This window comes from Rhynchophorus ferrugineus, unplaced genomic scaffold, assembly GCF_030347505.1.
Source record: "Rhynchophorus ferrugineus isolate W39M unplaced genomic scaffold, kcgeb_rfMv2 rfM10, whole genome shotgun sequence".
NCBI classification, from domain to species: Eukaryota; Metazoa; Arthropoda; class Insecta; order Coleoptera; family Curculionidae; genus Rhynchophorus; species Rhynchophorus ferrugineus.
In genome coordinates, this window is record NW_027472589.1 from 15,601,451 (window position 1) to 15,626,738 (window position 25,288).

Sequence of the window (25,288 nt, forward strand, 5' to 3'; positions counted from 1 at the left end):
TAATTTTAAAAAAGAAAAGGAAATAAATAATTACTGAATTCTATTAACATGTAATTAATAATTTGATTAAAAAAAAAGTAGAATTATTTTTATATTTGAATGTTCTGTGGATCTGTAAAAGGAATGGAATCTTTCTATGGAATGGAATAGTACCCCACAAATTTAATATGTTAATTGCTATTTTTAAATAATATACTACAATAAATATAGATAATACGATAGAACTTAAACAAAACCTAAATACTAAACAAAAACAAAGATATACAATAACCATAAATACTAAATAAAAATTAAACATATACCTAATCATAGAAAAATAACTAATCCATGACATAATTAAAAATGATCGCACAATAACTAATAGAATTTTTAAAATAAAGCAAATACTTTATTTATTATTGGACGGAAATGGTTTTTAACAAAAATCGAGAGAGTAATCGAATTATTACCTCTTATTGCTATAAAAACAGTCAAAAGTATTTTATTGTTTATCATTCACAATTTTGATCTTTTTACCCTATTACATTAACAATCTTTGAAAAATATCGTTCTAAGATGCTGCTATAATAGTTAGTATATTTATTTAGAAGCAAACTACCAAAAAGATTATAAAACTATATATATATATATATATATTACATATAAATCTATGTAAGCGTAAATTCGGTACACTTTTGACAAGGTCGCGGCTAGGACAACAGAGCCAGAGCGTTGTTGAAATCAGTCGAATGAAGCAACTAGAACCAAAAATAGTAACTAAAAGTAAACGATTGAAACAGTCGATAGTAAATGGTAACAAAATCAGTCGGACCGAAAATAGCAACTGAAAACAGTCGATAGTAAAAAATACAGTCGATAAAGAAACAGTCGATAGTCGTTTTCAGTCGATAGTTCCCAACGCTAGTTTTATTACTTGCTTATATAATAGCAATTTATTACTAGCTGTTAATTGTGATTTTTATCCAATTAACCAATACATTTTCCTATATTTTAACTCTATTCATTTCTTTCCTATTATTTTGTATATGTTTATTCCAACGAAGATTTGCATCAAGATTCTGAGATACTTAGCGCTGTTGCTATATGAAATGATATTGTAGAACTCTAGTAATAAATTGATTTGTAAATTTAGATTGAACTAAGTATATCTAAGGTGAGATGTACTTAATGAGAATGAATATATTATGACTTACATCCATAGTTAATATAATGGTCAGCATTCAATCATCCTTGGAAAAGGTTAAACCTGAAAGAATCGATGTTATACGACTTTACGAATGCTGGCACGTAAAAGAAGAACATATATAGATAGATATAGATCTCAACCGACTGGGAATTGGCACTGAAAAAAGACGGGGTTTAAAAATAGCACCTTTTCTCGTTTTCTCAGTCAGTGAAGCGATCGGTCTCTATCTGGCGTTGTCGGTCATCCCGGTCGTAATATTCAGCCTGCAGTTAATTGATCTTGCACATCTCCGCCACGCCAATGACCCCGCGCATAACGCCGACCTCATCAGTGGTGGTTTTTTCTCCCCGTTCGCTGCTGCTTCTTCTTCTACATTTCTTCTTGCGCCCGTCTTCATTACAATTCGGCCTTACGCGTTCGCCCCGCTCCTCATTCTTCGGGTTTATTTTAAGATCGCGATGGGAACCCGACTCGCTAAGACTAAAAATAGAATCGTCGGTCGAGCCGTACAGTAGTCCCCCTGCCCCCCGCGAGTCCGCGCTATCTTCTTCTCTCTCGTCCCCGCCGCCGTCGCCACGCACATCACCGGGTACCGGCCGCAATCAAATAGATTCAGACTTTTATCGGGGCATAGTCTTAGAAAAGACAAACAAACGCCAAATCCAAAAAGAAAACACCGGCTGGTGGGGATCGATATAAAAGGGGCAGAGCGGTCGCGTCTCGCAAGTCGAGTTCTCGAGCTTTTTTTCCGGTGGTTTCTAAGCAGCGAAGAGTCCGCAAGGGTAACGCGTCAACGATGATCTTCGGGCTTGGTCACGGATTTAAAACATCGGAGGGTAGTGCTTGGTACCAATATCTGGCCACCATTACAGGTTAGTGATCGGAGTTTCAGTTTTTGTTTCATTCATTACTATCGATTTTATTTAATTTTCTTTAATTAATAGTTAAATTTTTCTTTCTAATTTATAGTATATATATATTATAATAAGATTATTTAACAACAAATTACTATCAAATTAAAAATGTGTAAGTTTTATATACTGTAATATTACTCTACACGTTGAAACAAAATGTTGCAGTTAATAAAAAGACGAAATAAATTTTTGACATACCAGGGATTTCATGAAAAGTTTGGGTTAACTTAAAAACTTTCATACTAACGTGCATTATAACCACCGTAGTAAACATTATACTGAAAACAAACAAAAATTGAGTAAAAATGGAAACTTAATTCTTCTAAGCTATTATACATAGATGCATGTACGATACATACATAAAAAAGCATTTTTTAATAAACTTGTTACATATTTTATATTTTTAAACACAATGTGCAATAAGAACTATTTAAAAATAAATTACTATGAAACTGTAACTTAGTAAGTAATCTATGCAGTAATAATATAAATATTTATAAATATTACCATTTTTATGCAAAGTTTGGATACACTTACAAAAAACCGTAATACTTTTCTTGCTCTACTATTATATATTGTATATAGCAAAAATAGAGCAAGAAATATATAAAAACATTAAAAGTGTTAAAGAGTTTTCTAAATATATTATAGACATTATAAAAGTTGAAATATTTTACTTAAATTAATTGTGAATTTGAAATATCAAGTTGTTAAAAAGAAATTAATTATATTATTTGCTTAGTAAACTTTCTAAAAATAGAGTAAAAATATACATTGATTTTCTTGTAAACTATCATGCATAGAGATATGTACGTATTGCATATAAATGCATTTTAAAATCTATTTTGTTTAATTTATCTTTTTATAACAATATATACAATTAAAGTTATTTAAAAATTAATTATTACGAAAATGTAATTTAGTGTTTTATACTGTAATATTAATGTATACTAAACATATATAACTGTTGCCAGTTTCTTTTTATAACATATTTTTGTTTTCTACTAAATAGGTTTAATCTTTTTATTTACCTAATAAACCTAAAAATGGAGTAAAAATACAAATTTCTTTTCTTTTAAACTCTATTCTAATCTATTAACTTCTAAATTATGTATCTACGTATATACATATAAAGGCATTTTAAGATCTATATTTCAAAATATAAATAATATACAATAAATAGAAATATATACAATAAAATATTTAAATTAATTACTATGAAACTGTATCTGTACTATGTATATGTATCTTTTACAAAATATAAAAATCTAATTCAATAATTTATATATATATATATATATATATATATATATATATATATATATCATATATAGCAGCTTAATTAATTTGTACTTGAATAACTAATTAATATTAATTAGTGAAGACACATGATTTCACTTTTATTTATCTAAAATATGTTACCTTAATATTATTTGTTGAAATTAGATTGAGCTGACACGTCAAACGAATATATCAATTGATGCTTCCCCCTTAGTAGATTGGATTGAAGCTCAACTTTCTGAGATTGAGATCTTTAGCTTTAATTAGATTTTAGTGCATTCTTATCTATCCATAACCTTGAAGAAAAACTTTTCGTACGATCATTTCAATCAGCATTTACATCCTTTGACTGTAATCTGGTTAATTTTGGAATGTGGAAAAGGCCGAGGAACATTGTTAGGCTATGGATTTCCATTAACACTTTCCTTTTGTTATATTAATTTGTCTCGAAATGAACACTAATTAATTAAATTTTTGAAAGATAATTAAAGAAGTATGAGAATTGTTATATAACATTTCTCCAAACTGGTCAAAAACCTTTTTATTTCTATAAATTTTATTTACAATATGTCCTAGAGAAATAACAGATCCGTTGTTCTAAATTCTACATTTGATTTATTAATTAATTCCGAATCCTTTAAAATTTTAATTTATCAGAAGAAATTACTGTTCTGACACAGTTGTGTAGCTGTCGAAGGTTTATACAGGATTTTAGCACAGTCGCCATCTAGTTAAAATCCAGCTACATTCGAACCAGAAGCGTTCCACTTTTTTGTGTGTTTAAGAAATCAACAGTTGGAACTTAATTAAACATGGACGGTTTCAGCATAATCATTTCTAATATAGAAAATCATTTTGAGATATTTACAAGAGCTGGCGTAATTTATGCTGTTCCGAATCAGGTACTTCTGAAACTGCATAATGTATATGTAAAATATCTGTCATTAGGTCTGCATTTTAATTTTTTCCCTGAGACGTCGATTTAAGAGTTAATGACATGCCAGCTGTATTCACCAACGTCCATCCGAGTTCAGGAGTGAATTATTTAAAAGCTTCAAATACTAATGGCGCAATTATTGGTAAAATAACGTGTGGCAATATGCCTCAACGCTTCAAGGACCGTGGTTATTATGTTAACCACTGAAAACGACTATATCCTTATGAGAAAACTACAGATAGAAGCAGGTTTTATAGAAGATGTGATTCAGTGAAGACTTTACAAAATTCTTGAAAATATATATGGAAATGCTTAAATGGCAAGTCCTAATCGTCCTATTTACCAGATATCGCTCTAGCGATTATCGTTGTTTCCAGACATTAACCGATTAATCTTAATAGCTCAATTGAAAAGTCCCCGGCCTACCATAGTAAAATACATTTTTTTGGCAAAATTAGTTTTTTTATTCAACATAATTCCCTTCAAGGGTGAACTTTTCGATACTATTTTTGTAGTACGATTTCTCCTTTGCTTCAAAATAGGCCTCAGTTTCGGCGATGACCTCTTCATTCGACGAAAATTTCTTCTCAACGAGTATTCTTTTGAAATCTGAGAACAGGAAATAGTCGCTGGGGGCGAGATCTGGAGAATACGGTGGATGAGGAAGCAATTTGAAACCCAATTTATGGATTTTTGTCATCGTTTTCACTGACTTGTGACACGGTGCATTGTTTTGGTGAAGTAACACTTTCTTTTTCTTCAAATGTGGCCGTTTCTCGGCAATTACGTCCTTCAAACTGTCTAATAACGCTATGTAATAGTCGCTGCTGTTGATGGTCCTTCCTTTTTCAAGGTAGTCACTGAAAATTATTGATGCTCATCCCAAATACAGACGCCATAAATTTACCAGCCGAGTATTGCGTTTTCTCACGCTTTGTAGCGGGTTCATCATGTGCAATCCACCGGGATGACGATGATGATTGTAGACCCAAAAACTCGGGTTTATTACCCTTGATCATCTTTAAACACTGCTCGGAATCATCAACTTGTCGCTGTTTTTGGTCAAAAGTGGGCTCGCGCGGTACCCATTTTGCACAGAGCTTTCTCATACACAAATATTCGTGAATGATATGATGTACCTATTCAGTTGATATCTTTAGAGTGTCTGTTATTTCATTTAATTTCAATTTACGGTCATTCAAGATCATTGGATCAGTGGATTTTTTAAATGTTTTCGTCGGTAACAACCTCTTTTGGGCGTCCACTGCGTTCACCGTCTTCGGTGCTCATTTCACCACGTCTAAACTTAGCATATCAATCCTTAATGGTTGATTTTCCTGGGAGCAGTGTCCAGAAACTCAGCATCAATTCAAGTTTTTGCTTCAACTGTAGTTTATTCCTTTAAAAAGCAATTTTTTATCAACACGCGAAATTCCTTTTTATCTATTTTTTTCACAATAACAAAAGTTGCTTCACTCAAAATGCTATAACTCACAAACTAATGATCCGACAGCTGTCAAATTTATACACGCATCTTTTGAGGGTTAGGGCTAACTAAAAAACATATTTAATTCTAGTAGCGCCATCTATGTGTCAGGCCGGAGAAATTTTATTTAACCTGTTACTGATAATTTTATGATTTTTTGCTTTTATGAAGCTGTTACAAAACTATACGACTCTTCACTAGCAACATAATTTTGAATACAAAAAAAACCTTTAAAATTAATTCACGGTACAGGGATAATTTTGATTGGCCGAGTTCGGTATAAATTAAGGAGAATTTAACCGGTACCAAGGAGTGAAAGTGGTGAAAAAAGAACACTTGCCACATTCGTTATGTATGTAGTGTACGTCTGGGCGGTCAGTATTATTGTGTATATCGAACACTTTCAAATAAATAATTAATTAACGAGTTTATAAGTATGACGTATTTGCACACCGATTAATTATTAAGTAATAAGTAATGATATAAAAAGTGGATTCGTTTTCAGTGATTAGTTTAAGCAGAAGCACATCGGTTATAAGTAGGAGAAAATAGCAAAATAGCAAAAGGTGCTAAGAGTTTTTTTGCCACTGTTTTAAATTCATTTTCGTATATACCCTGAGGATGATTTTCTTTGTTTAATATTGTTAATAAATGTTAAACTTACGTTGGCATTTCATCATTTCATCAAAACGTTTTGCAAAATATATATAACATTACAATCGTTATACTCACACGAGATATCGGTACACAATTGTACTAAATACATATTTGTTTTAAGTTGTTTAATTAATAAATTTTGTTATGATTTAATTTATGTACTGCTAGATTAAAACATTGTGTGTTTAGAGAATTTATTTAATATATATACACAATGTCACTTGTTTTACATAAGATAAAGCTGCTGCATTCTCTTATTTCATGATATCACACATGGATCAGATTAGAAAGGGGAATGTTTGGTTAATTTTGGCTAAGATTTATAAATGTTTGTGTCCTTAAACATAAAAGATAGTAATAAATTCACTAATATAAGTTTACGCCTACCATGATGTTTTCATTTTATTATAGTATCATTAATTTTTATAATTGAATTTTAATGAAAAGTATGAATATTCGAACTAATGACATTTTATCAGAGATTAATGCCATTGCGCATGACTGAGATGCTACAGGGTTTCATACAGTTTTGATATTGACGATTATTTGGTTTTGGTGTATTGTTTATATAGTCTGTTCAAAGTTATTTTGTACATAGGTAATTTAAATTTGCGACATCTAAAGGTCACATCAACTGAGTTTTAGTTCAGTTTGGCTTTGACGTACGACAAAAATTTAATCTAAATAAAATAATTGAACAAAAATGTTATCAAATATAATTTATTTTAACATTATAGTACATCTAAAAACTACAGTTAATTATACAGCCACAATAGCTTATAGGTTATAGTTATAACTTCTTATCATTATTGCTTTCAAGAATTTTGCGTACGTCTGACAATCGGACGACTTTGAGAGGCTCATTCATTCAGCATTGTGCCTTTTTTTAACACTGGATTAAAATGAGGATGAAAATATTGTCCGATTCTAAAACGAATTTACAAATTGCCGCAGGCAATACATTAAAAATCTTAATGACGTATGTACAAAAAAACTACGAATAATAGGTCAAATGAAAAGTCCCAGCCTACTATGGTAAAACACATTTTTTTAGCAACATTAGTTCTTTTTATTCAACATAATTCCATTCAAGATTGATACACTGATTATAGCAACCCTCCATATTTTCGATACCATTTTTGTAGTACGATTGGTCCTTTGCTTCAAAATAGGCCTCAGTTTCGCCGATCCACCTTTCAACTTCCCAGCGAACATTCTTTTGAGATCTGAGAACAGGAAATAGTTGCTGGGAGCCAGATCTGGAGAATACGGTGGATGAGGAAGCAATTCGAAGCCCAATTCATGAATTTTTGACACGGTGCATTGTCTTGGTGAAGCAGCTCTTTCTTTTCCGTCAAATGCGGCCGTTTTTCGGCGATTTCGTCCTTCAAACGGTCCAATAACGCTATGTAATAGTCGCTGTTAATGGTTCTTCCTTTTTTAAGGTAGTCAATGAAAATTATTCCATGTGCATCCACAAATACAGACGCCATAACCTTGCCAGCCGATTGTTGCGTTTTCCCACGCTTTGGAGCGGGTTCATCATGTGCAGTCCACTCGGATGACCGTCGACTGGACTTGAGAGTGAAATGATGGAGTCATGTTTCATCCATTGTCACATATCGACGTAAAAACTCGGTTTATTACGCTTAATAATCTTCAAACACTGCTCGGAATCATCAACTCGTTGTTTTTGGTCAAAAGTGAGCATGTGGCACCTACTTTGCACAGAACTTTCTCATACCCAAATATTCGTGAATGATATGATGTACACGTTCAGTTGATATCTTTGGAGTGTCTGCTATTTCATTCAGTTTCAATCTACGGTCATTAAAAATCATTTTATGGATTTTTTAAATGTTTTCGTCGATAACAACCTTTTTTGGGCATCCACTGCGTTCAATGTTTTCGGTGCTCATTTCACCACGTCTAAACTTAGGCATCAAGTCAAGTTTTTAGAAAATAATTACTTCTTCTGGTAATTATTACTAACGTCGATTATTTCTTCTGCCTCTTAGCATTGTTTGTAGAGAAATTAAATTGTTCAGTTTAGTATGACTTCGTTGTTTATTGGACTTGATATCATGATTATTTCCGAACCTTTCCGGTATGGGGATATACAATCGAGACTGAAGGCTGCGTTGAATAGGTAGGTGGACTTTCTGATGGCTTTCCTAGGCATTTATTAACATATCTTCAGTAGTAATTAGATCGATTATGTTTTGATTCAGATTTATTCTCATCTCTCTGGCTGATTCTTTAGGGATAAGTGGTGTGATGACTGTTAATTATGGTCTGATACCTTCGTATTTGCTTGAAATTGCGAAAACATATATGTAAACGTTTCTTTTGCTCTCTTCAAAGTCACATGATCTCGCTGTTTTATGATTGCATGTTAAGACATTTTGAGATCTTAAGTTCCATCTTGTAATATAATTCTATAGTTATTGTGTTGGTCCAAATAGAAAATTTTAATGGTAATTAAGATTATACTGATATCGTTGCTATTGGATATTTTGTTAATACAAATATTTGTTTCTAATTTCAAGTTGTTTGATTTCATTGATTTCTTAAATATATTTTTGCTACTTTTATGATTTTTAAAATAAAACCTGCGAACTTAAATCACAAGAAATAGTGAAAGTTTTACCATTTCGACTTCAAAATAATGAAGCTCCTATAATATCTCGTGAATTAACAGATATGTGTGAGATCTGACATTGTTTTGATGAAATTGAAAAGAAGTTAAACGCTGTCAAGTCAGTTTCAAAATTCTTTTAAACAGGTTTCTTTTATAATGAAATTATTCATTTTACAGCATTTTCATTTTTATGAAAATACTAAAAAATATGTTTTAATTATCACTATTATTCTAATAAACTTGTATTGTATTGTATCGATATAGAAGTAAGACGAGTACTGGATAAATAAATCAGTATGTATTTCCCAAATTAAAATTAAATTAGACTACTTAAGATAAAGTTTAAATAAAGTTTAGAGTAACAGTTACACATTATACAAGTTCGTGTGGTTTGGTTCGGTTCAGTCTTCTGATTTCCTGTGCGTTGTTCAATAACTATATTGCTGCAACGTTGCTGTGATATAGTAACGTTAATTTAGTTCGTAGGTACATTTGAATTCGAGGGCATGCAGTTCTTTCCTACGTTCTATGTAGTAATAAGCATTGGTAGTTAATCGAAGAACTTTTCTGTGGCAGTCTTGAGTCACTACAAGTCGGTTTGACGTTTTAGTAGAATCCCATATTTGTACTACTAGCATCTAAGTCTGATCTAAGGTCAAATTGGGGGTATTTTTCTGCTAATCAGTTCTCCTATTTTGATCCTGAACTGCTCTCATTTTTATCTAACGGATATTATACTTGAACCGGACTGAAAAATATGCGTGGGTTGTTTGATGATTTCAATGAAATTTCTCATAATGAAGTCTTAAATCTACAAAACAAATTCGTCAAAATCAATTTGCTGATCATCCACTGACAAAGATGTCATTTCAAGCAGGTAGGATATTTGTTATGTTCAAAATATCGTATATATGTCAGACTGGGGACTTTTCAGCCGATGCGTTGAATTGAAACCGTTCATATCGTTATGTATTTAATGGACGTCTTCAACGAATCAACAGTAAATTGGTTTCTAGATATTCCGATCACTGAATCCTCCACAAGGTGAAATTATGTTAAGATCGTTCCCATTTTCCCGTCCAGTGTTCGTTCCGTTCAGCTTTCTTTTCGAATTAGATGCGCGTCTACGTTCTGGTCGCTGCCGTTCGTTATCATGCAAATCTCCACCATCGTGCGACAAATCAATCGGCGATCATTGCGCAAAGATAATTCGGACGGGCAGTGGCGGTCCGGGCTGCAGAGCTCCCAAAAAATAATTATGTAATCTCACTAAAATACTAAGACATTTTCTATTACTTACAAAAAGCAAATTCCACTTAGTATTGGTGAATTCTTGTAACAAATGATAACAAAAACTTGCATTGGAAGTGCGAGCCAACCGACTCGCGCTATCATTATCGCTATTACTTATCTGGGCTACCCCCGTGGCCGTCATCTGCGGTCTAAAACAATACCGATATTTAAATGGAGCTATCGCTGCAATTAGTCCAGCGACGTATGGCCCTTACGTGATATCGGTTATCTGTATCGAAATTTTATGGGAGTTTCGGCCAGTTAATAACAATATTAATAGTTGTGACTATGGAGGTGGTCTTTAATTTAATTGATGTGAAGAATTTTTTTAAATATTCTTACGAAGAGAAGTTGCAATTTAAATGAAAAGCCAGACGATTACCAGATATTACTGTTAAGAAATCTGGCGCAAGTAGAGAGTTAAATGACACCAGTAAATTAAATAAAGACATTTATTTAAGAATGAATGTATTTATGGATGTAACAAAAATGCGTTGTACTGTTTTCCCTGCTTATTTTTTAGTGGCGATAAAGCTTGGACGGAAATAGGAATCACCAATCTAGAGGACTTGAGAAAATAAAAAGACATGAATACTCTAAAATCTATCTTCATAATTCAATGGAATTTGCATTACAAGGTTCAACTAATGTTATAGTTACATTACATTCTACGTATTGGATAAATATACAGAGGCATAATGAAAATATGTCAAAGAATAAGTATGTTTTATCAAAAATTATAAATTGCATTGCATTTTGTGGAACGTTTGAATTGATTTTTCGGGGATATGACGAGAGCGACATTTTGTCTCCGAAAGTTTTAATGATAAAGTGATTACCAAATTTGCGAGCAGAACAGAACGTAGGATGGACTTAATTTATAAAATTGGGTAAGTTTTTTTTTTTGAAAAAATTGCAGAATATCTCAAAGTTTGTATCGGGAGCCGCCACTGCGGACGGGATTTGTTGAATGAAGAAGACCGACGGACGGTATTGTCTTGCGTAACGGAGGCGTCTATCGGTTACTATGCGATACTACAAGTTCGGTGACAAATTCGTCCGACCGATTGCTATGCCGTTTTCGTTTTAATTTATTTAAATTTACGCGCGACTAAGAAAACAGAACTATCTATTCGACGGCCGTTCGCAAATAAGCCGCCCGTCTGACGAGCGGGGCGTGGGGGACATTCTCGTGATCTTAAAATTACAGAAAAATAACAGGTTTGTAACATATATTCGCGCATCGGATAGGCCGCGGGCCCTGGCTATCATACGGAATGAGAGAATACGTTCTCGTGATTCTCCACATCGCACGGGTGTGTCAGTTAAATCTAAAACGGCACACGAGAAATGTTTATTGAAGTTATAATATCCCCGTACTTATCTTAAGCGTAATTAAAAAAAAAATAAAGAAAACAATCAAAGAAGAGCTGAGAGCAAATCAGAGCAATTTTCAGTTAAAAATTATATTATTTTTCTCTCATATGTTGAAAAATGTATATATTCAGTATTGGCCATTTGATTCTACACATCCTGCCCATCCTTCAGGCAATTATGTGCAATGGATGCCACTCCAAAAAAACCTGTTTGTCCATTGAGCAAAACCATTCATCGAGCCATTTTCTAACTTCTTCGGAATTGACGATGTGCTGCTCTGCAAGCGCGTGTCCTATTGATGCGAAAAGTTGATAGTCGGACGGGGCAAGCTCTGGAGAGTACGGCGGGTGTGATAATATGTCCCATCCAAGTGCGTTCAACGCTTTCTTGACCGGTTTTGCTTTATGAGAGGGCGATTTAACGTGCTGTAAAATCACTTTACAATGTGTTGGGGCCCATTCTGTACGTTTTTCGATCAATGTATGGTTCAAATTGATCATTTGTTGTCGGTAGTGATCACTATTAACGGTTTCTCTAGGTTTCAAGAGTTTGTCCACCAGGCCACTCTAGTCTCATCAAATACAAAGCATTGTCTTGCAACCAAAACGATTTCGCCAAGTGATAACCATTATTTTTTGCGCTAAGGGTTTTTAAAATAACATTTCCGTCACTATCCGATGCAGTAATGACTTTCGATCGTACCTTTGAAGTAGCATTTCACAGACGATTTTTCGATTTTCAATTTGCTTGTCATTCAATTGATTTGGATTTTCCCCATTGCTCGTAATCGGTTGCTAATCGTTTCTTGGGCAACATTGGGTTGGTTGTCCATCTTGCATGCTCTCACATCTTTTTAAAATTAAAGCATGTTCACTGTAAATCTTTTGCAGCAAACGATGACTGCGTGAGGCAAAAAATTACATGTATCTTTTGATTAAACAAGAAAAATTATACATGCCCCAAATGCACGTTTTCAAACACGAAACTTAACATTTTCAAAGAGGTATATAATATATGACGGTGTTATTTTCGCAAGACATAACATGTATAGCCTTGAACTTTGATGTTAATAGAATAAAGTGATAAGATGTATCAAATGAAAACATACTTCAGCCTAGCTTCATCTTTCAGAAAAACAGGTAATGACTTTCCGGTACACCTAATAGACCCGTAGATCTATAAATTATTATTATTTTTAAATTGAATTTGGAGCTTTATTGTAAAAAATCTGTACAATTTATTTTATTCAAATTATTGTCCATCGATGCCGCTACTTTTCCTCATCTTTTAGGCAATTTACGGTTTCCATCTCAAAGAAAAACGATGTATCTTTTGAAGCTATCCACGAATCAACCCTTTTTTAGTATCGTTATAAGAAATGAAGCGCTGCTTCGACAAGTCACGTGTGCAATAGGGCAGCATTTTTCATTTTAAGTCGAGCTTTATCATGTTGAAGAATAACACTGTTATTAGTAAACAATAACCAAATTAAAGCAATGCTTTAAGTAGATTTAATTGTTTGCCAATGTTAATCAATTTGTCTTGCTCTCTAATTAAATTTAGCAATTAATTCATTTTCTTATTTTTATTTTAATATTGTATATAAATTAAATTTAACTCTATACATACAGTATCCTATCTATAAATATTCAATAAAAAAGTAAATGCAGAATTACTATTATGTAGTTCGGACTTTTAATAAAAGTTTGAAGCATTTTTTTAGTGTCTGTTATTAAAAGACTTCAAGATTATTTCAGTAAACATAATGGAAATCGAAACACTGCTGTGTTAATATAGAATTGTTTAAATTACCAGTCGGTACAAAATGCATAAATCAATATTACTAAAGGGAAAACTGTTATTTTAGGCAATAAAATGTTAAAATCATTGAATCTAAGAGTAGTCTGCATTGATACTTTGTATCTTTACTGACAGATATCGGTGATCATGCACAAATAAAATTATTGTTAATAAGAAGATTGTTGTTTTTGAAAAGTAGAATTCGAATGCTGCAGGAAAAATAACAAGACCAGCTAAAGGGTAAACAATATATCGAATAGTTATAAATGATTTGTAGCCAAGATTTTTGAAAAATAATTTTAAATCATGTGATGTCCCCCCTTCCCCCGGTCCCTCGAATCACATGACGTTTCCAGCCATCCTTGAACAACAAGAAACACGTAGGTAGGAAAAATAAGTGATTACTGTCTAAACTACCCAGCATCATAACGAATTAATCAAGGTTAATTACTTCATTATTTCACAATAGTGCGATGTCCCGTTCCATTGAAGAATAGAAGAAGTCTTGGATACAAATGAAGAACGGGTCTTTGTTTTCGAATTAGAATATTCATGATTCCCGATCGGTGACTGAAATATCACGCGGGAGATATGATTTAACTAGTTTTTGGACTATTCAAATTTCGTATCGACGATGCGACCAAGAGTTTGCAACTCTTCCGACAAACCAGGGATGTATCCGTGGAGTTTGGCAATGTCAATTAATTTGTCTTGCTCCCTAATTAAATTTACCAATTAAGTCATTTTCTTATTTTTATTTTAATATTGTATATAAATTAAATTTATCTCTATACATACAGTATCCTATCTATAATTATACTTTTAGTAAAAACATTTTTTGAGTGTCTGTTATTAAAAGACTTCAAAATTATTTCAGTAAACATAATGAAAATCGAAACATTGCTGTTTAATATAATTGTTTAAATTACCAGTCTGTATAAAATGCATAAATCAATATTACTAAGGGGAAAACTGTTATTTTAGGCAATAATATGTTAAAATCATCGAATTTAAGAGTAGTCTGCATTGATACTTTGTATCTTTACCGAGAGATATCGGTGATCAAGTACATGTAAGAAGATTGTTAATAAGATTGTTATTTTTCAAAAGTAGAATTCAAATGCTGCAGGAAAAATAACAAGACCAGCTAAAGGCTAAACAATATATCGAATAATTATAAATGATTTGTAGCCAAGATTTTTGAAAAATAATTTTAAATCATGTGATGTCCCCCCTTCCCTCGGTCCCTCGAATCACATGACGTTTCTAGCCATCCTTGAACAACAAAAAACACGTAGGTACGAAAAATAAGTCATTACTGTCTAAAATACCCAGCATCATAACGAACTGATCAAGGTTAATTACTTCATTATTGCACAATAGTGCGATGTCCCGTTCCACTGAAGAATAGAAGAAGTCTTGGATACAAATGAAGAACGGGTCTTTGTTTTCGAATTAGAATATTCATGATTCCCGATCGGTGATTGAAATATCACGCGGGAGATATGATTTAACTAGTTTTTGGACTATTCAAATTTTATGTATATTGATGATACCATCGGCTTTAACTATTCTGTAGTTTGCTGGAGACCAAAACACCTAATTAAAAAAACATTTATTCGCCTGCCGGTGGACTTTTCTAAAAGGTTTGATGTCGACGTGATTTTTTCGTTTAACATAAATTAACTAACACCTATTTGCTAACAATTAATTAGCGGATGTGATGTCTTGAACGTCGAGACGTTGATATTCGATCGGCGGGTCTCCGTACTCGTAATTTTCTATTTGATTGCTCTGGGTGTTGTGAGGAATCGACATTATAACAATATGCACGCGAGAGTCATGGCCAATTACAGTCGCGTCCTGCATATTGCATTTTCAGACTAGTTCAGGTATAGAATGAGGATGGAATCATTATCTGGTGTTCTTTGATCGATTTCTTATCAATATTCTTTCAAACCTTTCAAAGTTCAAACGTATTATTGTCATCGAAAGATTGTAATATGTAAAAATTGTGGTGTTGTTGGTTATTGAGAGGGTATTCTAGTCCCTATTATAGAAATTTGGAGAAATCGATTTTTTCCTCACTTTGTCAAAGCTTAAGCTTCTATGAATATACCTTTAAGAAAACTGACGTAACTGCTTTAGTCACGCGAAATCTAAAAATGAAACTTTAAATGAGAAACAATTTTTTTCAAGACGGTTGATCAACGATAACCGTTGAATAACTCTCTATATTTTTTCAAATTTCTAGACTGTAATACGAGCCCCTTAATTCATCATACGGACTAAATTTCAACAAGAAATATTACCGGTCAATAAGGAACACCATTGGAGATAGCCTAAGAGGTTGCAAGTATGGGCTGATAACACATCATTCATAATGAAAATTCCATATTTCTTAACGTACATGGCATTATTTTTTCTCGACATTTTTTTCACGCCGGATTTAGCTCCGTTGAACTTCTGGCTTATATTGAGTGGATCAAGAACAAGAAAACTCAATCGAAGAAAGCTTAAGAAGTTTACCCACAAATATCATTCAACAATTAGTTTAATAATTGGAAATAACTCTGGCTTAAATGCATGGTGTCCATTCACTTTCAAATAGGGTCTTGGCCATCAAAAAAAATTTCGATATATCAATATATCGGAGAAAAACAAATATCAATATATTTTTCGCAACAAGTATAAAAAATATCGATGCTTTACAAAAAATAGACCGATATTTTGAAGAAAAAAGAAACATAGTGAAATATTAGCTTAGAAATATATATATATATATATATATATATATATATATATATTTCTTAAAATTTCTTAAATATTTTATAATATATATATATATATATATATATATATATATATATATATATATATATATATATATATATATATATATATATATATCCAATTCTAAAGGAAACGAAATAAATTTAGAAAAATATGAATATATCTTTTTCAATTATATATCTCAAAAGTCTTACTCGCTTTATATCTCAAAAGTCTTACTGTTTTTTGATTGCAATAATATATATAAGGATTAAATAGATTTATAATATTAGATATTATATATCCATTTAATAAGGATAATTTTAGATCTTGTTTTTTTTGATCAGTTTCTTTTAATGACTTTTAATTCGAACGAATAGAAAAAGATATATGTTGATGTTATTTGTAGTATATTAATAATATATTTGTAAAATTTTTTATGAACTTATTGAAAAATTATGAACGATATACGATTATATTTTTGATAGCGTCGTTAGAAATTACTCTTCCATCATTCTGTCATTATATGGTATTCAGATTTTAATGTTCTTTTGATACTATCAACAGATGAACTATATTTTCCAAAAATCTAGAGAACCAATTACTATCTAGATGGAGCGAATATCTGGCGAATATGTTGGATGCTTTACTTCGCATTACATTTTCAGCATTTCTAAGACGTTTTGCCTAGAAATCCATCCCTATTCGAAATGTATTATCTTGTCCCTACTACATAGGTATACTTTTCCGAATATCCAACTTAGAAACAGACGAAATACATTTCAAAAAATCATTTGGTTGATTTATTGGTATTGTACGAGGAATTTTTAATTTTGCATTTTTCAATCAGGAATATCCACTAAAATTTCTAATTATTTAAGTGATTTATTTTGTAATCTTAAACAGATATTATTAAATTAATTATATTTCAAGGCATTGTTCATAGCTAGCCACTACATTCTTCCATTATTCTGTCAATCCATATTGAAATAATAATTCGATTTTTGATGCTATTCACTATTCGAGCTGTTGCTTTAACTTCGATTTGGCTTTGGAGGCAGTATGTTAAAAGCAAGATATGTTGTGTTGGACACATTAATTACCTTTTCCTTCAAATGTCGAAGATTTTTCGTTCAATATGCGTCTCAAATATCTGGGATTGACATACCTTCAACAGTGATGTTTCTGTAATTTGACTTAAGATTATCCCAGTGTGTACAGTTTTCGTTGTTAGTAATGTATAGATGTTGAACTTTCTTTTAAGGAAACAATACCTGAAACATTCAATATATCGAGACTTGAAATACAATTTCGTTGTTATTGGATCCTGCTATGTATAGACTGTTTTGCTATCAACATTCAACAAAATTTATATATTCAATTCAATTGTTCAATTTTTTCGTCAATTTTGAAATAAGGAAACCCGTGGTCACATGCATTTGTTGATGAAGCATGTTCACTGAGTTTTAAGAGCATTTGAGTAACCTTTAAAACTAAATTAAACAAAAAAACTAACGTCGTAATTTAACATTTTCTGAGGTGAGAAAAATGATTATATATATATATATATATATATATATATATATATATGTAAATATTGAAAAAAATAATTCACAATCATATTATTTAAAATGTTCAAGTGCAAATATTTTGAGTACTGATTTTAATGTTGTTCTTTTTGTTTCAGGATGTCTTGGCGTCATATCGGGAGCCATGCACTTCGGCTGGCCATCGCCCTCTTTACCTAAACTTCTCGACGACAGCTCCCACATCACCGTGACCAGCGAGGACGGTTCCTGGCTGGCTTCAATGCCTTGCATCGGTGCCGCCTCGGGTTCCATCATGACCGCTTACCTGGTGGACCGTATCGGACGTAAGAACTGCATGCTGATGACCGCACCGGGATACCTACTGGCCTGGATAATGGTGGCGTTCGCCAAGTCCATCTGGGAGCTGTACGTGGCCCGATTCATCTCGGGATGGGCCGACGGGCTGGTGTTCACCGCATTCCCGATGTACCTCGGCGAAATTGCCTCGTACGACATCAGAGGACTGTTGGGTTCCAGTATCCAGCTGTCGATGATAACGGGGATGCTCATCATCAACATCATCGGTTCGTACATGACCATCATGCACACCGCCCTGGTGTCTGCGATATTACCTGCGATATTCTTCGCCACGTTCGTTTTCATGCCCGAGAGTCCTTATTATTTGGTGATGAAAGGACGTATCGACGACGCGACCAAAAGCTTGCAACTCTTCCGACAAACCAGGGATGTATCCGTGGAGTTGAACAGGGTTTCTGATGTCGTCAAGGAAGAACAGGAACAAGCCGGCAAGTTTTACGAACTCTTCACGGTGGCCAGTAACAGAAAAGCGGCGTTGATAGTCTTCGGACTGAGAGCGATCCAACAGTTCAGCGGTACCACGATTATTACCTTTTACGCCCAAAGTATATTCCAGGAGGCTAGTGGAAATATGTCTCCAAGTACTGCCTCGACCATATACTTCACTCTTCAGCTGATATGCGCCTTTACCTCGTCCTTCCTGGTGGACAAAGTTGGCAGGAAACCACTGCTTCTTGTTTCCATCATAGGATCTGGAGTGGCTCTTTCCCTGGAGGGTACATACTTTTTCTTGAGCAACAACACCACTGTGGACGTGTCGAACCTGAAAATAGTACCTCTGGCAGCATTGTTAGGATATGTCATCATATTCAACATCGGAATGGGCGTCATCCCAGTGCTGTTCTTAGGCGAGATGTTCCCAACCAGCGTCAAAGCTTTCGCCCTGTGCCTAGCCGACATTTGGTTCGGCCTGATAGTAACCGGAGTGGCCAAGTTCTTCCAGATAATGCAGGATGGGTTCGGGATATCTGTCCCCTTCTTCGCTTTCGCCGGCTGCTGCGTGGTAGGTCTGGTCTTCATCTGCCTGGTGGTACCGGAAACCAAAGGAAAGACTTTAGAGGATATTCAGAACGAGCTAAAGGGCATTCCCACGGACAAGGTGGAGAAGACCACTATATGACCGCCGTGACGCTTTAGATGTTAAATTGTAACGCCATCGAGAAGACTGGAAAATTAGGTTATGCGCCCTTGGCCGTAGAAACTGACCGAGAACTTTTGTTAAATACATATCTTATTAAATTAAATTTGTATTTTTTATGTAAAATATTTATTGATCTTGTATGGGGCCTAGAGAACCTGTACTATATTATATTTTTGTATGTTGAAGGAAATATATTATTTCTGTTATATGATTCGTTTATTTTTACCTATGTTCTATTTCCCAATATCCTTCGGTAACGTTATTAATTCATATTAATTAAATTAATCTTTAGATTAAAACTGTGGTTAAATTTCGACAAACTGAAAAGTTATTATATTGTAGAGCGCCATCTTTTAAGGACGTATATGAAACATAAAAAAATAACAGCCAACTGTTATCTAATACGAAAACTATAATTATATCAAGTTATATTTGGTGGCGCCATCTCTTAGACAGACGTAAATATAGAAAAATTATAGGATACCTTGAAGGCTACAATTAGAAAAAATCATTTAGGAAGTTATATAAATACATGTAAGAACGATTGCTTATTATAAAAAGTCGCAGTGGTAACAATTGACAGTATCGAATGTGACATAACAGAACGCATAACATAACAGAACGCATGACATGACACATCGCATCTGTCATCTATCGAACACTTGGTTTCAGACAGATTTTAAATAACATACATTAAATTTAAATTTCATAAAAAAATATAGTTAAAGTATAATACAATTTAAAAGGCATGGCCTGTTGTAATTATACAGATTGTCCGACAGTTGAGTTATTGAAAAATTACCTCTTAAAGCATTTTTCATCTCATATTCTTTGACAGATAATAGTCAAAGCCACTGCGATCGACTTTTTATACTAATCAACAATCTTTTCAGAATTATTTGTAGAAGGGATGTAATTCCATGCCAAACCTTTCAGTTTTTATAAAATGTTAAGTATTAAGTAATAAAATTTGCGGAATCTTGGCTTATTACAAAAGGATGTATGGAAGAATTATAGGTATTCTACTGATAGAGAATTTGGATATAATAGTGTTGGAAATCATTGAAATATTCTATTAAATTAGAGTATTGGGAGTTGTATACAATTACATAAAATATCAGAATCTAATGTTAGTTGAATGAAACATAGGGAAAGGTCTGGAATCAGTAGAATAATATTATATAAGAATATAAGTTTATACTGTATTGCAATCCATATATTATACTTTTATATCATTTATTAGATCCAGAATTAGATATTAAAGGTAGCTTCTAATATTTTATCTAAATTATGTTGTTATTGTGTTATTATGCAACCCTTCATACCTAGTAAACTGATTATGTCAACACATGATGAACAATAATATGAGATGTTGTACGTTTGCTCTTACACCCTTACACACACTTTTAAAATACACCCAATAAAATAAAACTATATTTAAATTTGGCATTTCCATTAAAGTTTCTAATATGATCTGCAGATGACATATCTTATAACAAATTAGGGACCATTGAGTTATAGTGGTTTGACATTTTCAGTTATTATATGTATACCAAACTTGTTTTCAGAAAATGGAAACTGTTTCTGCTAAGTTTTCATAGTATTTATAGGAATTTAAATATGGCTGTACCAAATAACAATTGTTGTGTATGGCAAGTTCAATATTTAGCTCATCAGTTTAACAGATGACCAATATTTTTCAATTAACGGTAAATTGAAATTGTAGAAGAAATTATACTATCTTGTTTTGAATACAATAAATACGTTTTCAATAATAATATTCAATAATAATATTATTATATGATACTAAATAAACTGTATTTATATATTGAGTTGCATGTATTTAAGTGGGTCACAAAATAGAAAGAAAAAATAGCCCTCATATGTTAATAAAAACTTCTTAATTAATTAACTTAATAAGACTATATAATTACTATTCATTTTTAGACCATTAAAGATAGTTGCGGGGAATAGGAATTAGTAGAAATAAAAATAAGAAAAAGCGCATTTTTGTTACTAAAAGGATAAATAATGTGTCATAAATTTTAATTTTACGTTGGGCCGATTATTTCTCTTGAATATATTTATCCAAAAATGTTAAACCAAGTATTTTTACCTCAATTATCTTCTGATAAATATTTAGAATTGTACGTTGGAAATTTATTATTTTATAATACTTGCAGCGCCATCTTTTGATTTCAAACACCACTTGTTTTTATTTCTCTTGTTATCTATTATGTAACTTAGGTGGCGCTTTAAAATAAATAATCTGAATTTTATAGTTATGTTTTCAATTAAATAAGGGAATATAGTCAATAACATATCTGTTATATAATAATTCTAGGTATAATTAAGGCAATTGATTATATTGGTTATACATGGTTGCCTAATTTCGACTTATATGTAATCTTACACATAGATTTATTTAATAGTGGATTATTTCAATTATGTTCAATACTATTATATATATCACCATTTCTATCTTAATTATTAGTATTAGTATTAGAATCTTAAAGTATATTAGTTGGAGGATATTATTTTAAAAAAATGGGAATAGTAAATGAGGGTGAATGAGGGTATATGTATATATATATATATATATATATATATATATATATATATATATATATATATATATATATATATTGTCTAAATACATTAACAACTGTATATTCAGTTTTTTATTGAAAATAAAGTTATTACATCTAGTATAAGGCACACAGACAGGTATATATATATCTTCTAATATACTAATTAAAACAAATCTAATACCAGTATATAATTAAAATCCCTCCTACATATACATAGTTGTGCGTTACAGTTCCTATCAAAAATACAGGTAAACACATATATGTCTGGAAAAAAGATCAATCCATTTGGTCATCATATATCGTATCATTTAATATATTTTACCAGGCACAATGTCAACATGATATGATCGGAAAGGTGTACAAAACCTTTTATCATCAGATCACAGCGAGATAATTATCCACTAAGAAAATATAGTGTGTTATCATTATCATTATTATTGTTCTATTTATGATTTATTCTAGTTGCATTACAAATTCCTTTTAGTTTTTATAAACTTACTCGAAGCGTGTTATTATTTTTCTATTGGCGGCATTCTTTTACCTCACGCTGACCTAAAGGAAGAGTCGGTCTGAAGTTGCTCTTCACGTATCCTTTGAATTGGTCGCAAGGACATTGGTCGTCCAAGCTGTAGCATCTCAATGTCCGGAACACTTCGAGCTGGAAAAATACAAGTTTAATTAAAATGACCATCACAAGATTGGGTTAAAAATGGGTTTAGTCTCGGTTTGGTTGAGTACACCGATGCTAGAATATTGTTTATTCTGTGGCACGTTTATTTAGTGTAGAATATGTTCATTGTTGGGCCGATATAATTAGTATAACAATGTTGATTTGAGAATTCTTCGGAACAAAAGGAACATTTTTTGACATTTTAAGTTGTAACAAAGACAAATGTTAAAGATAATATTATTGGGAAGGCAGGTTATAAACTGGGCATAATTTTTAATAGGCATAACAGGTCAAATAGTCCCACGCCTGGCACATAGATGGCGCTACTATAATTAAATCCATACATTTTTTAGTTAGCCCTAACCCTCACAAGATGCGTGTATAAATTTGACAGCTGTCGGATCATTAGTTTGTGAATTATAGCATTTTGAGTGAAGCAACTTTCGTTATTGTGAAAAAAACCGACGAAAACATTAAAAAAATTCACAAAATGATTTTAAATGAATCTAAATTGAAATTGAATGAAATAGCAGACACACTAAAGATATCAACTGAACGTGTACATCATATTATTCACGAATATTTGGGTATTGGAAAGCTCTGTGTAAAGTGGGCGCCGCGTGAGCTCACTTTTAACCAAAAACAACGACAAGTTGATGATTCGGAGCAGTGTTTGAAGATCATCAAGCGTAATAAACAGAAGTTTTTGCATCGATATGTGACAATAGATGAAACAATGGCTCCATAATTTCACTCCGAAATCCAATCGACAGTTATCCGAGTGGACTGCACACGATGAACCCGCTGCAAAGCGTGGGAAAATGCAACAGTCGACTGACAAGGTTATTGCGTCTGTATTTTGGTATACGCATGGAATAATATTCTTTGACTATCTTGAAAAAGGAATGATTTGAAAAAAGAAAGTGCTGCTTCATCAAACAATGGCAAAAATCCATGAATTCGGCTTCAAATTGATTCCTGATCCACCATATTCTTCAGATCTAGCCCCCAGCGGTTATTTCCTGTTCTCAGATCTCAAAAGAATGCTCGCTGGTGATCGCCGAAACTGCGGATTATTTTGAAGCAAAGGACAAATCGTACTACAAAAATGGTATCGAAAAGTTGGACGGTCGCTAAAATCAGTGTATCACCCTTGAAGGGAATTATGTTGAATAAAAGAACTAATTTTACCAAAAAATGTATTCTACTATGGTAGGCCGGGGACTCTTCAATTGACCTGATAGTAGCTTTATTATAGCGTCTAATGTTAAATGTTAGACATTCATAATTGGGAAGATTAAAAGGCCCTTTTATCAAATATTTCTATTTGCCTCCAAGCAGAGAAAATACCTCATAAAAACTACTGAAAGCACTTAACATTTTTCATATTTGTGCCAAATTGAATCAAAATATTATGTGTATTTTGGAGATTCACAAGAACTATTCGAAAATCCTAGGAAGGATGAATTTTCATCAAGGAATACTTTTTATATTTATAACATTGTTAATCATGCAGTATATAAAATAATTTTATGGCAAGAAATTTAAAAATATTAATTCTGTTATTATAATATTGTAGAACGTTAGTGTGGTTTACGCTGAAGAACAGGTAGTTGCATATACAGCATGACCAAACTAACTTTGTTACCATTGTTATTTCAAGATTTAGTTAAAAATTAATTGGTAAATGCAACAGGAGTGAAATTACTGTATATTCATCAGCAATATAGTTCATGTTATCATTACCTGTTCTTGAGATATTTCCATTGGTTCTTTGAACACGATCCAGATGACGCACTCTGAACATGGAGGCGTCGTTAGGGAGCCTTGGTACGTGTAGTAGCCGCTGTCCTGAGGAATGAAATGACCAGGATTGACTGGAACCAGTATTTTAGCTTCCTCTCCCCTAAACTGAATCTTGCTCAGTTGACAAACGATTTTGTCCAACTCCAGATGCTTTCTGCCAGGCTATAATGAATAGTATTGTTTTTAACAATGCACATTTCAAATTTAATCGGTATATACCTTTAGAAACACCCCCAGGACGCATAAACCATCAGGGTGCTTGGCTGCTTCGTTGAACGATGAGTACTTCGTCGCATTCCAATGAACCAGGTGCAACTAAAATCATAAATAAGTTTCATATATTATATTAGAACCATACGAGATATAATTAAAGATATTCATTGACTTATCGTGACATATTGTTTACATTATTATTATTCAAAGTGTTATTCATCGTTAACTACTTCAATTTTTTGTCTTTGTGATGAAATATCCAATCAGAATAAATAATATCTGCCAGATCATTTGATATTTATTGGAATAAACGACAATGGGAAAGGCTATTTCCTGCTATATCTAGAAGAGAGGGTGAGAACAAGAACAGTCTGAACAGTCAAGTGTCAAAAGTGGAAGTCTAGAATAAAGAACAATCAAGATTCAAGAGTGGAAGTCAAGAATCAAGAATAGCCAAGTCAAATGATTAAGATCAGTACAGTAGAATTCTTATTGTATGATATTTTCATCAGTTGAGTCATCGGACTGATTCAGTATTAGCTGAACCAAACATGCGTTTAGTAAGCCATTTCCGTTCAATTCATAATTCTTTTCACCATTACGTATCGATTTATAT

At 32.5% G+C, this 25,288-nt stretch overlaps 2 protein-coding genes across 3 annotated transcripts in view; one reads left to right on the forward strand and one right to left on the reverse strand.

Annotated features, from left to right (window-relative positions):
- The first annotated feature begins 1,830 nt into the window (after positions 1–1,830).
- On the forward strand, positions 1,831–19,598 carry LOC143204175 (facilitated trehalose transporter Tret1). Its single transcript, XM_076416658.1, has 2 exons — positions 1,831–2,058; positions 18,032–19,598. Exons 1-2 carry the CDS (start codon positions 1,983–1,985, stop codon positions 19,369–19,371), a joined length of 1,416 nt encoding a protein of 471 aa, XP_076272773.1. The 5' UTR covers positions 1,831–1,982; the 3' UTR covers positions 19,372–19,598.
- Positions 19,599–22,058: 2,460 nt separating this feature from the next.
- CAH1 (Carbonic anhydrase 1) overlaps positions 22,059–25,288 on the reverse strand; it is an 87,829-nt gene continuing 84,599 nt past the window's right edge. For both annotated transcript variants that reach the window (XM_076416662.1, XM_076416661.1), the window contains exons 5-7: positions 24,679–24,774; positions 24,400–24,621; positions 22,059–22,641 (exon numbers count right to left, since the gene is read on the reverse strand). In XM_076416662.1, the coding sequence (XP_076272777.1) occupies positions 22,504–22,641; positions 24,400–24,621; positions 24,679–24,774 (456 nt within the window). In that variant the 3' untranslated portion in view covers positions 22,059–22,503. The remainder of the gene's footprint in view (positions 22,642–24,399; positions 24,622–24,678; positions 24,775–25,288) is intronic.

Bases quoted from the DNA above. Each gene is read 5' to 3' on its own strand.
- LOC143204175 (XM_076416658.1), top strand. From the start codon at position 1,983: ATGATCTTCGGGCTTGGTCACGGATTTAAAACATCGGAGGGTAGTGCT. The intron at 2,059-18,031 runs GTTAGTGATCGG...TTTTTGTTTCAG, and splicing joins ATATCTGGCCACCATTACAG to GATGTCTTGGCGTCATATCG.